This window comes from Eubalaena glacialis, chromosome 13 (genome assembly GCF_028564815.1).
Source record: "Eubalaena glacialis isolate mEubGla1 chromosome 13, mEubGla1.1.hap2.+ XY, whole genome shotgun sequence".
NCBI classification, from domain to species: Eukaryota; Metazoa; Chordata; class Mammalia; order Artiodactyla; family Balaenidae; genus Eubalaena; species Eubalaena glacialis.
In genome coordinates this window covers 10,808,271-10,820,823 of record NC_083728.1, presented here as the reverse complement: position 1 = coordinate 10,820,823, position 12,553 = coordinate 10,808,271, and the positions used below count along the sequence as shown (strand labels likewise).

General features: G+C 48.7%; 1 protein-coding gene across 4 annotated transcripts in view; it reads right to left on the bottom strand.

The window, feature by feature from the left end:
• Positions 1-12,553, bottom strand: part of NFATC2 (nuclear factor of activated T cells 2) — a 159,175-nt gene that overhangs the window by 46,224 nt on the left and 100,398 nt on the right. For all 4 annotated transcript variants that reach the window (XM_061210215.1, XM_061210218.1, XM_061210217.1 and 1 more), the window contains exon 7: positions 42-97. In XM_061210215.1, the coding sequence (XP_061066198.1) occupies positions 42-97 (56 nt within the window). The remainder of the gene's footprint in view (positions 1-41; positions 98-12,553) is intronic.

The window sequence follows — 12,553 nt, the reverse complement described above, 5'->3', positions numbered from 1 at the left end:
GGGGAGCACAGGGTGTCTGGTCATCGTGTCTGGGTGCTTACAGGCTGGCTCTTGTCTTTATCCACCGTGGCCTCCATCTCCCAAATCTGCTGCCCATCTGGAAAAATTTAAAAATGACAGACTTTGAAGGAACTATTAGCAACCGAGAATTTAAGACAAAAACTCATCAACTTATATGTATCTTGGCTTACGTGTTAGATTATTTCAGTAAAGTACACCTGCGCGTTTGCATTATGTATGCATATGTGTACATATATGTATTTTTATTTCTATAAACGCATATTTCTTTTTGCAAAGAGAAGGCACCTTGACAAGAGAAAACTGGGCAACAATACAAGATACGGGAAAAAATAGAAATTGCCCATCATCCCAATACCGTTATCTTTTTTCTCTATATTTGAATGTCTACATGTCTTCCTTCCTTTTAAAAAAAAACAAGTATTGTTATACGCTTTACTTTCTAATACGCTTCGTTCAACCAAAGACTATTTCCAAAACACTCTGCATATGCCAAGACTGTCACAGGGGCCCCATTACAGATCCCTGGCTGTCCCAGACATGACTTCTTCATTGTCTGAGAACACAGGTGGCTCACATATTCTGTCCTAAAGAGGCTTAAACAATGTCCTGGCTCATGAGGCCTTGGAGTGAGTGGAAACACAGGCACCCACCCTTCACCTTTCAGTCAGCAGAGAGCCTGGCTCTCATGTGACTCATTACAACAGGCGCTGAGAGGTTTGCTCAGGGGTAAACCCTCCTCCCCTGGAGCAGGGCACTGGTTCCCCAGTTCGGGGCCAACAAGTTGGGCCAAACAAAACTCTGCATTTGCAAATAATAGATTTTTTTTTGCTGACCACCTACATCGGCCAGTGGCAGTTTTCGGCTGAAACAAATCATTTCCACAAGTGTTTCCAGGGTGTTTTGTGGAACACTCGCTCTGAAGAATATTAAATGGGGTTATGAGAAAGGAAAGCAAGTTCTACCAGCTAGTAAGAATTTGGAAAAGGCGGAGTCAGAGTCAAGTGGGTTTCTTTACTGCAGGATTTCTCAGAGCCTTTCATCTGCTCAGGTGCAGCATTAACTCTCCAAGGTGGGCTGGGTGTGCATCATGTCCCGACATTTAGCCAAAGCATCCCGCCTCTTGGTAAGCAGTATTAGCAGCCTCTGTGATAGGTTAGATTTGAACCCGTACAGTCTCGGCTCTTAAGGTTCACCCAAAGAAATCTGGTTTCTAAGCATTCTTTGAACTTGTATAGGACATACTTCCCAAAATAATAACTAATAAAAGGTCTTGTGATTGCTACCAGAGCTAATGCAATCTAGATGATCTGAAGAAAGAACAAGCACTGAGCCAGTTGGAGCCTTCTCCAACAAGTCAGTCTGCAAGTCTTGGCCTTACGGTTCTATTCAGTGCAATCCCTGAAAGGACTAAGGAAGACACAGGTTTATGTCCAAAGGGAAGAGGAAAACATGGTTAGTGTACCGACTCTCACTATGGTGTGAGATCCCTGAGGGAGGGACCAAGTTATAGCTGTCACGGTCTCCCCAACACCCGAAATACTGTAGGTGCCTAGTAAATATCTCACGCCTAGAGCATACGAAAGTGTCAGCGGCTCCAAAGGCTGCTGATGGGGCCAGGATAAAGCCAGGAGCTGACACCAGCCACTGCTCAGAAGGAAGCAAGAAAGGATAGACGGATAGATGTCAAGGAATTTGAAGTTAAGTCATCAAGATAGGGTATTTCCAGTGTGTAAAGCCCGGGACAGAACTCTTCAGAGAAAATCCTCGTTTCTTTATCAAAGACAGGTCAAAGGTCATCCAACAGAGACACGTGTCCCCCTCTCAGGTGGTGATACGAGCTAGGCACGGGTCCTCATCAAAAAACCACGTCTTTATTCACTAACTGCAGTGCAAGCTCTAAGTCAGAAGATCAAGTAATAAATTAATTGAGGAAATGAACAGCATGTCGATGTCTGGTGTGTCACCCTCCCCCTAGCCTCTCAGTGGCTGAATTGAGTTCTGCCATTGATGGTACCATGGCTCTTTGGGTTTGGTTCATTACCATGTATGAGCGTCACTCACTCAGAAAAGAAAGGACCATTTTCATGTCTCAAAATTGGAAGGAGAGAGAGAGAAGTACCCAGAAACGTGATTGGGAAGTATTAAGCTGGGTCCATAAAGCTGCCACCCAGCTCTCTTCCTTGACTCACGCCAATAAGTGGGAGATGAAGAATAGAAAATACAAAATGACGGTGTGATGAAAAGCGTGTCACCATGAGGAGAGTCCTCAAAGTCCCTTCCCCTGGTCTAAGGACCCAAGAGAAATGGAAAGGAGCCCTTCTCCCCAAATTTCACACTTGTCTCCATCTCCGGCGAGCATACATAATACTCAAAACTCCACCCAGCAACAGCCATAGAATTCTAGGGTACAGGTGCTAGACAGTAGCCTTAAAAATTAGCCAGCCCAACACCATCAGATAGGGAAACTGAGGCCCAGAGAAGGAAGGCGGGTTGTCCAAAGACATGCGGTAGACAGTTATTAAACCAACAACTGGCACAGTCCAATAACAAAGGGAATGCTTTCAAGGAAAGAAGCTCAAGGTTACTAAGCAGAGAGAAGATGCCAGCTTCCTGGGAGGCTGGAGAAAGGTCCTACATAGGGACGATCTTTTTATGTCGCATCTACTGCGCAGGTTCACGCACATCTTCTCAAACCTTTCCCTGCTTCCCCTGTGCCTCCAGAAATACCATCTAAAATCTCAGGGCGGCCTTGAAGGCCCTGCCCCACCTTGGTCCTGCCGCCATTCCAGCCTCTTGGGGCACCATTCTCACCCCTCCTACTACTTTTTTTAAAAGCCAATTGGCCTCACCCCAGAGCTCTGGCTTGTTTTGTGGCCTATAGAGTGGCTTAGCGGCTTTTTAATTAGCTGCTGCCATTTCAAAATGAGATTTCACCAGAAAATGAAGTTTTTGCTCCTGAAAAAAAAAAAAAAGAAAATTCAGATGATCTGGCCGTTCTGGGCACCCCTGACAGGAACTGGACCACGGCGGCCTGTCCGGACGGCACTGCAGGCGCCACTTCACCACAGCCCCTGCCCTGGCCCGCACGTCTCCCATCCACTTTCCAGGCCCTACCTTAGCGGACCTTTGAGAGACAGGTACCTCTCCCCACACCGTGACGAGGGGAACTGGTCAGGGTTCTGCAGAAAGGCCCTCCACTGGGATGTGCCCGAGGTTTTCTCAGGACTGTATGACATTTTGGCCAGAAGAAGCCACCACCCAATATCATCTCAGGCAGCGTCCCACTCTGTTGCTGTATACCGCTCCCCCCCCCCAAAAAAATACAAAGACCCCCGGCCCTTTCCTATCTGTCAGGACAGGAAAACTCGCTTCCCTTCCTCCGGGACCACAGGCCCCTTGCTCCAAGGACCTGACCTTCTCTTTGCTTCAAAACCAGAACCACGTGCCCAGGAGGCCCTTGGCCACCGCGCGGCCCAGAAAGGGCCCCGGTGCATCGACACAGGGCTCCCAGCGTGGGCTGCAGAGGGTCGTCCCTCCACCCGCTCGCTGAGAAGCCCTCCCACCGCCATCCCTCGAGCTCCAGCCTGGCAGCCAGGCGGCCACATCCCAAGCTCCAGATGTCAGCCCAGGAAAGCAGCCCGTGGGGTTTAGGAGGAAATGCCTACTCACGCCAGCGTCCCCCAGCGACACATTTACTGTAGCCCCCAGCCTTCTCGGGCGTGTTCCGTGGCCAGAACAGACTTCCCCTCTATGGGTCACCAGAACGCTCTCCATTTTATCCTACATACCCCAAACTCCGGAGCAGACAGACCCAGCTTTGAATCCCTCCTTGTGTTGCCCCCAATTAGCTGTGTGAGCTGGGATAAGATGCTTTACCTCTCTTTATCTCTTATCCAAAATACAGGGATAATCACAGCACCTATACATCACAGGTTCATTCCAAGAGAAGAGACCCAGACAGAGTATAAACATTCAACAGACATTGGCAAGCATTAGCAGCAGGGCTAGCAGCAACAGATGATATAAATATTGGCTCCTTTATCATTTTTTGCATTTGTTCCACGATTGAAAAAAAACACAAGCATTTTTCAATCAGAAAATAATAAAAAACATTCTCTGATTGCAGTTATAAATACATTTGCCTGCAGGCATGGGCTGGAGGGAATTTACAAAAGGACAATGTCTGTTACAGGAGACAGGTGGCATGGTGCCTGAGTTTCTTTCCTTTCAAAAATGGGGGTTTACACCATTATCTCAACTTTTTAATAGCCCCAAGGGCAGCTTCAGGCATCTAGCCTGGCTGTGCATCTCCCATTCTGAACAAACAAGCCCTCAACGGGAAGTGAAAGCTGCCGTTGCGTCCTTGATGTTACATAGCATATGGAAGACACACCGAGGGGGCTGGTTTCTAAGGGGAGCACGCGGCTTACAAAATACCTCAAGGCCATTTTCCTGGGCTCTTCTTCCATTCCCCCACCCCACATGAAATCCCAGCTCATAGGTCCTGGGTTTCACCAAGAGAACATACTAATCCCATCCTCTGAATGGAGCTTCCAGGAGGCAGTGGAATTCACAGTAAATGCTGGCAGGACTCTCTCAGCCTGATGTTACTCTGTCTGGGTTCAAGTCCCATCACTGCCATTTACTTGCTGTGTGGCCCTTGAATGGTACCTTAACCTCTCTGTGCCTCAATTTCCTTATAGGCCAGACAATAAACTTAATTTCTTGACTTCAAAGAGCTGTGGTAAGAATTCAAATAGAAATTATACGTAAAATCCTTAGCAAAATGCCCAGCCCATAGTGAGCACTGTTATCACTATTATTATTTTAGAATTTGGTATCTCACATAGGTCCAACTTAAAGGAGAAAGAATTGGCTGGCCATCTTGACCCCAGTATTCTGGTGGGTATCACAGCTTCTCATTTCAGTTCTTTGCATTACACTTCTCATTGCAAATAAATAAAATGGCCATAGAAAGTATTGATAGGGGACAGATTGAATCGATCATGGGCCATCCATACTTGGTATGGAATATCAGGTATAGAAATATATTCAAATAAGGACGGTCATGTTTTCTGACCTAGAAATACATCCCTGCTATATTAAAAAGCAGAATTCTTTTTTTCTTATTTCTTTTTTTTTGGCTGCATTGGGTCTTCGTTGCTGCACGCAGGCTTTCTCTAGTTGCAGTGAGCAGGGGCTACTCTTTGTTGCAGTGCGCGGGCTTCTCATTGCGGTGGCTTCTCCTGTTGTGGAGCACAGGCTCTAGGCATGCGGGCTTCAGTAGTTGCGGCACGTGGGCTCAGTAGTTGTGGCACACCGGCCCTAGGGCACGCGGGCTTCAGTAGTTGTGGCGCACGGGCTTAGTTGCTCCGCAGCATGTGGGATCTTCCCGGACCAGGGACTGAACCCATGTCCCCTGCACTGGCAGGCAGATTCTTAACCCTTGGGAAGATTCTTAACCAGGGAAGTCCTAAAAGCAGAAGTTTTAAAGTGTAGTAGACTAGTACATGAGGCATGACGTCACTTTGTGAGTCTATAAACATCTCCGCTTATGCTTAAGGAAGCTGTGCCCCGAGCTGCCTGGACAGTCACAACCCCACGTCTGGGACTGGATGGATGAGGTGAGACCTTCACGTCTTCCTTCACATGATTCAAGAAACATGGTAGAATTATGGGCGATTTTAATTGATGTGCATTTTTAAAATAAAGTTTTTCTCTTAAGAAAAAAGTATATTGCAACTGCCTGTTGATTTGTCCGTCTCCCAGGAGCCCCCTGGGGCCACGATCTTAGAGGGAGGCTGGGCATGGACCCCCAGTGTGGATTAAGCTCCTACAGCACAGCAGGCCCCCTGCAGGCTGCTGGGGCCTTGACGCAAGCCACACATGCCCTCTTGCCCTCAGTGGCCCCCAGACAAGGAGGCAGGGCCCTGGGTCCCACCGGAGCTCAAAAGAGAAATGGATTCAAGGTTCCTCACCTCTGCTGGGATGGGGACACTGCCTCCTTCCTCAGCCTCCGAACCCCGACTCAGCTCCGGACACACTGGCCTCCTCTATCCCTCCAACAACCATGCCTGCCCTTCTCCATACCTCACCAGGACCAGTTCCTCCCCATCCTTCAGGTCCGGCTCAGGGAGGTCCCCCCATCCTCTGTCATTTTCTTCTCCTACCTTCCACTCTCTGACATCATTTTATCGGCCCACTGGTTTTCCATCTCTCTCTCCTGCTAGGCTGAGGGCTCCCAGAGAGCAGGGCCACATGGCGGTCTTGTTCTCGGCTTTCTCCCCAGCACTACGTGTCTCGCCCTTAATAGGTGCTCAATAAACAATGGTGGACTAAATATACAAACTGACCTCAGATTCCCCAATGCTCAGCCCACAGCCAGAGCTCAGGAAATGCCTGACCACTGGCCTCTCCAGCAAAAAGACCCCACAAAGAGGAATCACCGAACCCTTGTTGAAGAGTCCTTTCTGGGAACGGACTGAGAAGGAATGAGCCTGGAGTACAGATGCAGACAAGGAATCAAACTCAACCAGAGCCACTCAGCCCGAGTTCTAGATAATCCACCTCCCGATCCCTACCCCAGGTCTGGGACTTGGAAAACCTGCCCAGAACAGAAGAGGCTCAAGAAGACCAAGTCTGCTTCTCCTGCTCTGGCTGAGATGAAATAAAAGGACTTTGGTCTTTCAAGCAGATGTTCGGGCAAACTTCCCCTGTCCTAAATTAACACGGGCTGGCAGCCAGCACAAAATAGGCTCTTCCAAGTCTTTACTCAGAGGCGAAGAGAAAAGAGCCAATTTCTTTGGGCAAAGAGATTGGGTCTAGAGAAGACTTAGCGAGACTCCGCAAGAGAAAAAAAATGGGGTGGGAGGAAGCGCATGGCCCAAGTAACACCACAGCCTTTGTTTTCACTTGGCCGCAGTGCCAGGGGAACATGCCTCAATAGCCAGTGCGTCTGTGGATGGATGGCCCCTATACTTGGGTTCGTTGAGTGGATTCTCTTTGCAGGCAGCTCTTGAACCCTACGATGGAGTAAAGCAGCAGGAAGCAGCAGGGCTGGCGTTGGATCCGGGCTGGAGTCTTAGCAGTCAGCCTCGTGTCAGCAACGGGCTCATGTCAGCACTCACAGCAGAAACGCGCACGCTTTCAGGAGGAGGAAAGCAAATCCGTCCTCAGTGGGGCCGTGAGCGTGCCACTGGGCTCGAGGCAAACGGAGAGGAAATCAAAGTGTCTGCTTGGGTTAGGAAACCGTGTGTGACGCTTCCCAGGCCTGGCCCTGCTTTTTAAAATTAGCTAAATGAAGATGGTTGAAGTCATTTCAGTCTGCTCTTTACGACTGCTAACTAGCAGAAAAACGCATGCTCCCTGGATGCACAGGCTTAACAAGCCCAGCAGATGGGGGGATGGGGAGTGGCCCCTTAGTTAGGATTTCACCCACCCGAAATGGTACCACTGCCCCTGCGTATTTCCTGAGAGCTGGAGAGGAGTGCCTTGATTCCCACACCTCCCCCTCTCCTCCTGCCCCGCCACTTCCTGGTGGGCTTACCTGCCCTGTCCCCCACTGCACAACTGCAGCGGCTGCTCAGTCACCTCCCAGCTTCCACCTGTCCCTGCACCCCAACCCCCAAAGACCATTCTCCATCCAGATTGCCAGAGCAACCTTAAAAATGTAAATGAGATCATGACACCCCCCTGCTTAAAAGCCTCCAAGAGCTACTCGCTTTTGGAATGAAATCCAAACTCCTCGCCACGCCTACATGGCCCAGCATGACCTGACCGCGCCCCCCTCCCTGGCGACCTCTCCAGGCTTGACTGGTGTCACACTCCCGCTCACTCTCACCCTGCACCATCCGCCTGGGCCTGCTTTCAGTTCCCCAAACACCCCAAGCTCATCCCCATGCTGAGACCCTGGCACAGGGCAGTTCCTTCTGCCCTGGACACTCTTCTGACCATCCACATGGCTCCCTCTTTCCCGCCTTTAGGGCTCTGCTAAAAGCCACCTCTTCAGGGAAGCCCTCCCTGACTGCACTGTCCATGGTTGCCAGATTTAATAAATAAAAACACAGACCGTTCAGTTAAATTTGAATTTCAGAAAATGATTTTAACTACCAGTTTGTCCCAAGCTCTGTGCCACTGCACAGGACATACTCATACTAAAGAAATGCACTGCTTGAGATTTGAAATTAACTTAGCATCCTATATTTTTCTCTTAACTTCCAGCCCCTTTGCTCTTGCTCCTAGGACTGGTTTCCCCGTCTTCACAGCACTCGCCCTGTCTCAAAGTGACCTGTTTATAAACAAGTTTGAGACTGTCCACCCTCTGAGGGCAGGGATCTCGTATGTCATATGCCCCCAGTGCCTGGCACAGAACCTGCACACAGTAGGGGTTTAATAAACATCTGGGGAGCAACTACGGAAGTCCTGGGGGCTGAGTGAGCAGAGGAGCGAGGCTAAAAGAGCATCAACAGGTCATTTACATAGAGGCCGGATTTCAGCTCATCTTTCATGCCTCCAGGGGCACCTCTTCTCAGCGATGGGATGTCATCTCTAGATGTCCCACACCAGCTCACACAGTCACCCTGGGAACCGGGAAGTGGGAGTTTGGGACCCCGCCTTCCTCTGACGTGCCCTGTCACCTCAAGGAAGTCTGCCAATCTCCCTCGGTGAGTTGGCTTCCCATCTGTAAGATGGGGGCAGGGGGCGGGCCATTAGTCATGTTCTCTCCACTGTATCGGGTGTGACAGCAGGAGTCTGAAGGCTCGGGGCTGAGAGGAGGGGAGAGACCCACCGGTGCCAGGAAGGACTCTTCTCCCAGACAAGAAACCAACACAGGCCTGCCTTCCCCACTCCCTGTTAAGTAAACTGAGCTCCCAGAGGACACATGGAGGGTCAGCTGACATTTTCTGGGCACCTCCTATGGCCCGACACTTTCAGATCCTTGATCTCCTTTTATTGCTGAAATACCACCAACACCATTTTAGAGATGGGGAAACTAAGTCCCAAAGCACATAATATGAGGCCTATCCAGGCTTCAAGCCAAATCTGCTGGATGATCCAAAATCCAGCCTGCTGACCCCTTAAATACATACAATTTTTACTTTAAAAAAAAAGTATGCAACCACAACTGTAGGGGGAAAAAAAAAAAAACACAAGAGGGTGTCAGACCATTCATTAATAAAAGATATCATGATTTTCTTGACGGAGGTGGAAATTCCAGCCTGCTAATTGCAAATTACAGAACGTCTGTTGGTGCCAAGAACAATTTCTGATGGTGGAAACACTAGGACCCGAGTTAATTAGAAAACATTTCTCTGTGTCCTCTTTTTCCGGCATTTAAACAGCAGGATCCTTTCACTCCAAAGTCTGTTCTCGCATGCAAGAGGACTGAAGTTTGGGCAAATATTCAGCCCTCTGAAAATAAGACCATTTTCTCTATCTCCAGTGGGGCTCCCGAGTGGCGATCTGGCCTCTGTCTTTGGAGGAAAGCTCTGTGTCCCAGCCAGCTGTGTGTAAGGGGTGGGCTCCAGCTCTGGGGGCCAGTGACACCGTGGACGTGAGTCACCGAGGGCAAAGGTCTACAGAGCCTTAGTCATGGGCAAGCCCAGCTTGGAGTCTGACCTTTCCCAGAGGGAAGACCAAGGCAGAGAGACTCCCAGACCAGGTCAATTTTTTCAGAAGACAACAGACCGGGTGAAGCCCAACCCACAGAGAAAAACAGGTGGGAAGAGGAGGTGTCTTCTCTAAGCGAGTTCCAATGTTTCCAGGGCACTAATTCATGGAAAAGTACTTAATTTAGCAAAAAAATTTATTTTAAGCATATGCATTTGTATTTATTAAACAAAGCTCAAAATACAACCTTTGGGAACCTCCAAGTCATAAAATGACTCACATTAGGATATGATGACTCAGTGGGAAAGAGGGAATTCCACCACCCACGCCTCCTTTCTAAAAAATCAATTTGCCCTCTCAACAGGTGATAGGAGCCTCTGCCATCAGAGTGGTCCAAAAAATCGTCCAACAAAACAAAACACAAGTTCTCTTCAAACAATTTAAGTTTCAAAGCTGAGTAATCCGACGCGGGCAAGTTTCCAACCTACGCCCCCGCGGGACACAGAGAGCCAGGGAGCTACTTGGCTGGGGCCGGGGGCCTGAATTAAGAAAGATTTACCAGCTGAAAAATTCCAAAACCCTGTGTCATGTGGAGGAACCTTCCAAAACATTGGATCCCACCCAGGCGCAGCGAGTCGCTCAAAGCCATGGCAACCCGGTTTCCGCTGCCACATCACTTTTATTTTTGTGTCCTTAGATTTTTTCCTGTTTTGCAATGTTTTGCTGGGACCCCCGACTCCGCCTGCGGCCTGGGTGGCCGGGCGCCAGGGTTACCAGCTGAAGTCAGGAACAGCCTGGACTTCCCAGCGTGACCTTCGCCTAGAAGGTTACACATTTTTTAAATTTCACAGAATATATAAAGGCTTTTCAGCAATTATTGAAAATGGTAAATAGTAAAGATGCTGATCGTTCTGTTGGGTTCCTCTTTGTCCTCTTGGATGTGACTAGAGAGATTCCTTGGGGATTGATGATAAATGTTGCCTGGGATTCCAGCTCTGTTACCTGCTGTGAGCTGACCTGGGGCCCATGGCTTGACCTCTGTGAGCCTCAGTTGTCTCATCTGTAAAATGGGGGTAATGCGCCTGCCTCTCGGGGCCAGTGTGACTATTAAAGGAGAGGACACATTCATTCAACAATATGTATAAGAACCTACTAAGTGCCAGGGGCTGTTCTAGATGCTGCACATACAGCAGCAAACACCAAGTCCCCGTCCTCAAGGAACTCTGACGTGGGAGACATCAGAGACAAGATAATTCCAGTAGAGCTAAGTACTACTGGGAAAACAGGGCAGGGCAATGGGACAGAGAGGGACAGGGCTGTGGCGGAGGTTGAACAACTTCAGAGCAGTTGGTCAAGAAGGGGCTCCTTAAGAAGGTCACCCTGAGCTGAGACTTGTAGGAGTAGGAGGCCACAACCCATGAGGAAACAGCAAAAGCAAAGGTCCTGTGACAGAAAGGAGTGTGGGGTGTTTGAGGACAGAATGAAGACAGTGTAGCTACAGCCAAAGGAGCAAGAGGGCAAGTCAAAAAAGCTGAAATCAGAGAGACGGGCAAGGGCCAGCACATACGGGCTCTTGGAAGTCATGCAAATGATTAAAAATGGTAATGAAAACAATATAATAATCATTATTATTACTGCTGCTATAAATAAGATGCCATTTTCCAAAACACTGAGCTTTTCTAACTTAAGAAACACCACGCTACCCCTCTCCTACTGTTTTTCCACCGTCCTCCAATTTGTCATCCTGCTGGAGTGGAAACTGCCAATTCCATTTCAGTCGACGGCTATAAAAAGAACTTTGGAGCTGGTGGTGCCGATGACCCAACATGGGGGCTAAGATTAGCCCAGGAGGCTGTCCACCTTTCCTTAATGTGAGAACCAGCTGGGGTTCCCCTTCCTTGGAAAACTTCAACTGTTCCACTCCGCCCCACCTCGCAGCGGCCCTGCTGGCCAAACTGTCCATGGAGATGGGAACGGGGCTGCGTTTTGGAAAAAAGAAGTTGAGCAACAGGGATTCCCCCTGCAGAAGGCAGTCCTGGGCTGGGAGGCAAGTTCTTGGGGTCAAAAGAGCAGGACTGGCTCCCTGCAAACACAAGGCAATTCCCCCCTCTGTCTGTCAGAGCCACCCGGAGCCAGACATCCCACCAGAGAAGCCCACCACTTCTCTGAGGGCCCAGGGACACCTCAGACACCCCGGCTTGTCTGTTGGCATCGATCCAGGAACCGTATTCACCCCAGGTTCTTTTACATTAGACACGCCACAGTCCTAAATGGACCTACCTGGCCTCAGTGACTTGCTGCAGAATTCAAGAGTCTATCTCACCACAAAATGGTTCAAGTCAGTGGCTCAGAGAAGCTAAAGGATCTTCAGACAAATTAACCTGGTTCTGAGCTTTTTCAAAGTAGAAAAGCTAAATGATCAAGGATACAGATGCTAGAGCCAGGCTTCCTAGGGGCCAACCCAGCACTGCTATTTACCAGCTGTGTGCTCTTCGATAAGTTATTTAACCTCTCTGTGTTCAGTTTCTCATCAGAAAATAGCTATCTTGTAGGGCTGCCATGAGGAATCAGATTGTTAATACATATAAAGTGCTTAGAACAAGGCCTGGCACATAGTTTATTATTACTTATTCTTGTTTTTCAATGTCTCTTGGTTCCATGAGATAAAATCGTACCCATCCTTGTCCTTCCACAGCCAAGATATAATGATGATGATGATAATAATAATAAAAGCTGACATTTAATGAGCATCTATAATGTGTCAAGCTCTATGCAAAGAGCCTAATCTGTATCATCTCATTTAATCTTCTTGTCTCTCAAGTGAAGTAAATCATCTGTATTTTACAAAAGAGGAAATATTGGCTCAGAGAGGTGACATGACTTACCCAGGATGACAAAGCTACCAAATGCAGATCATGGGTTC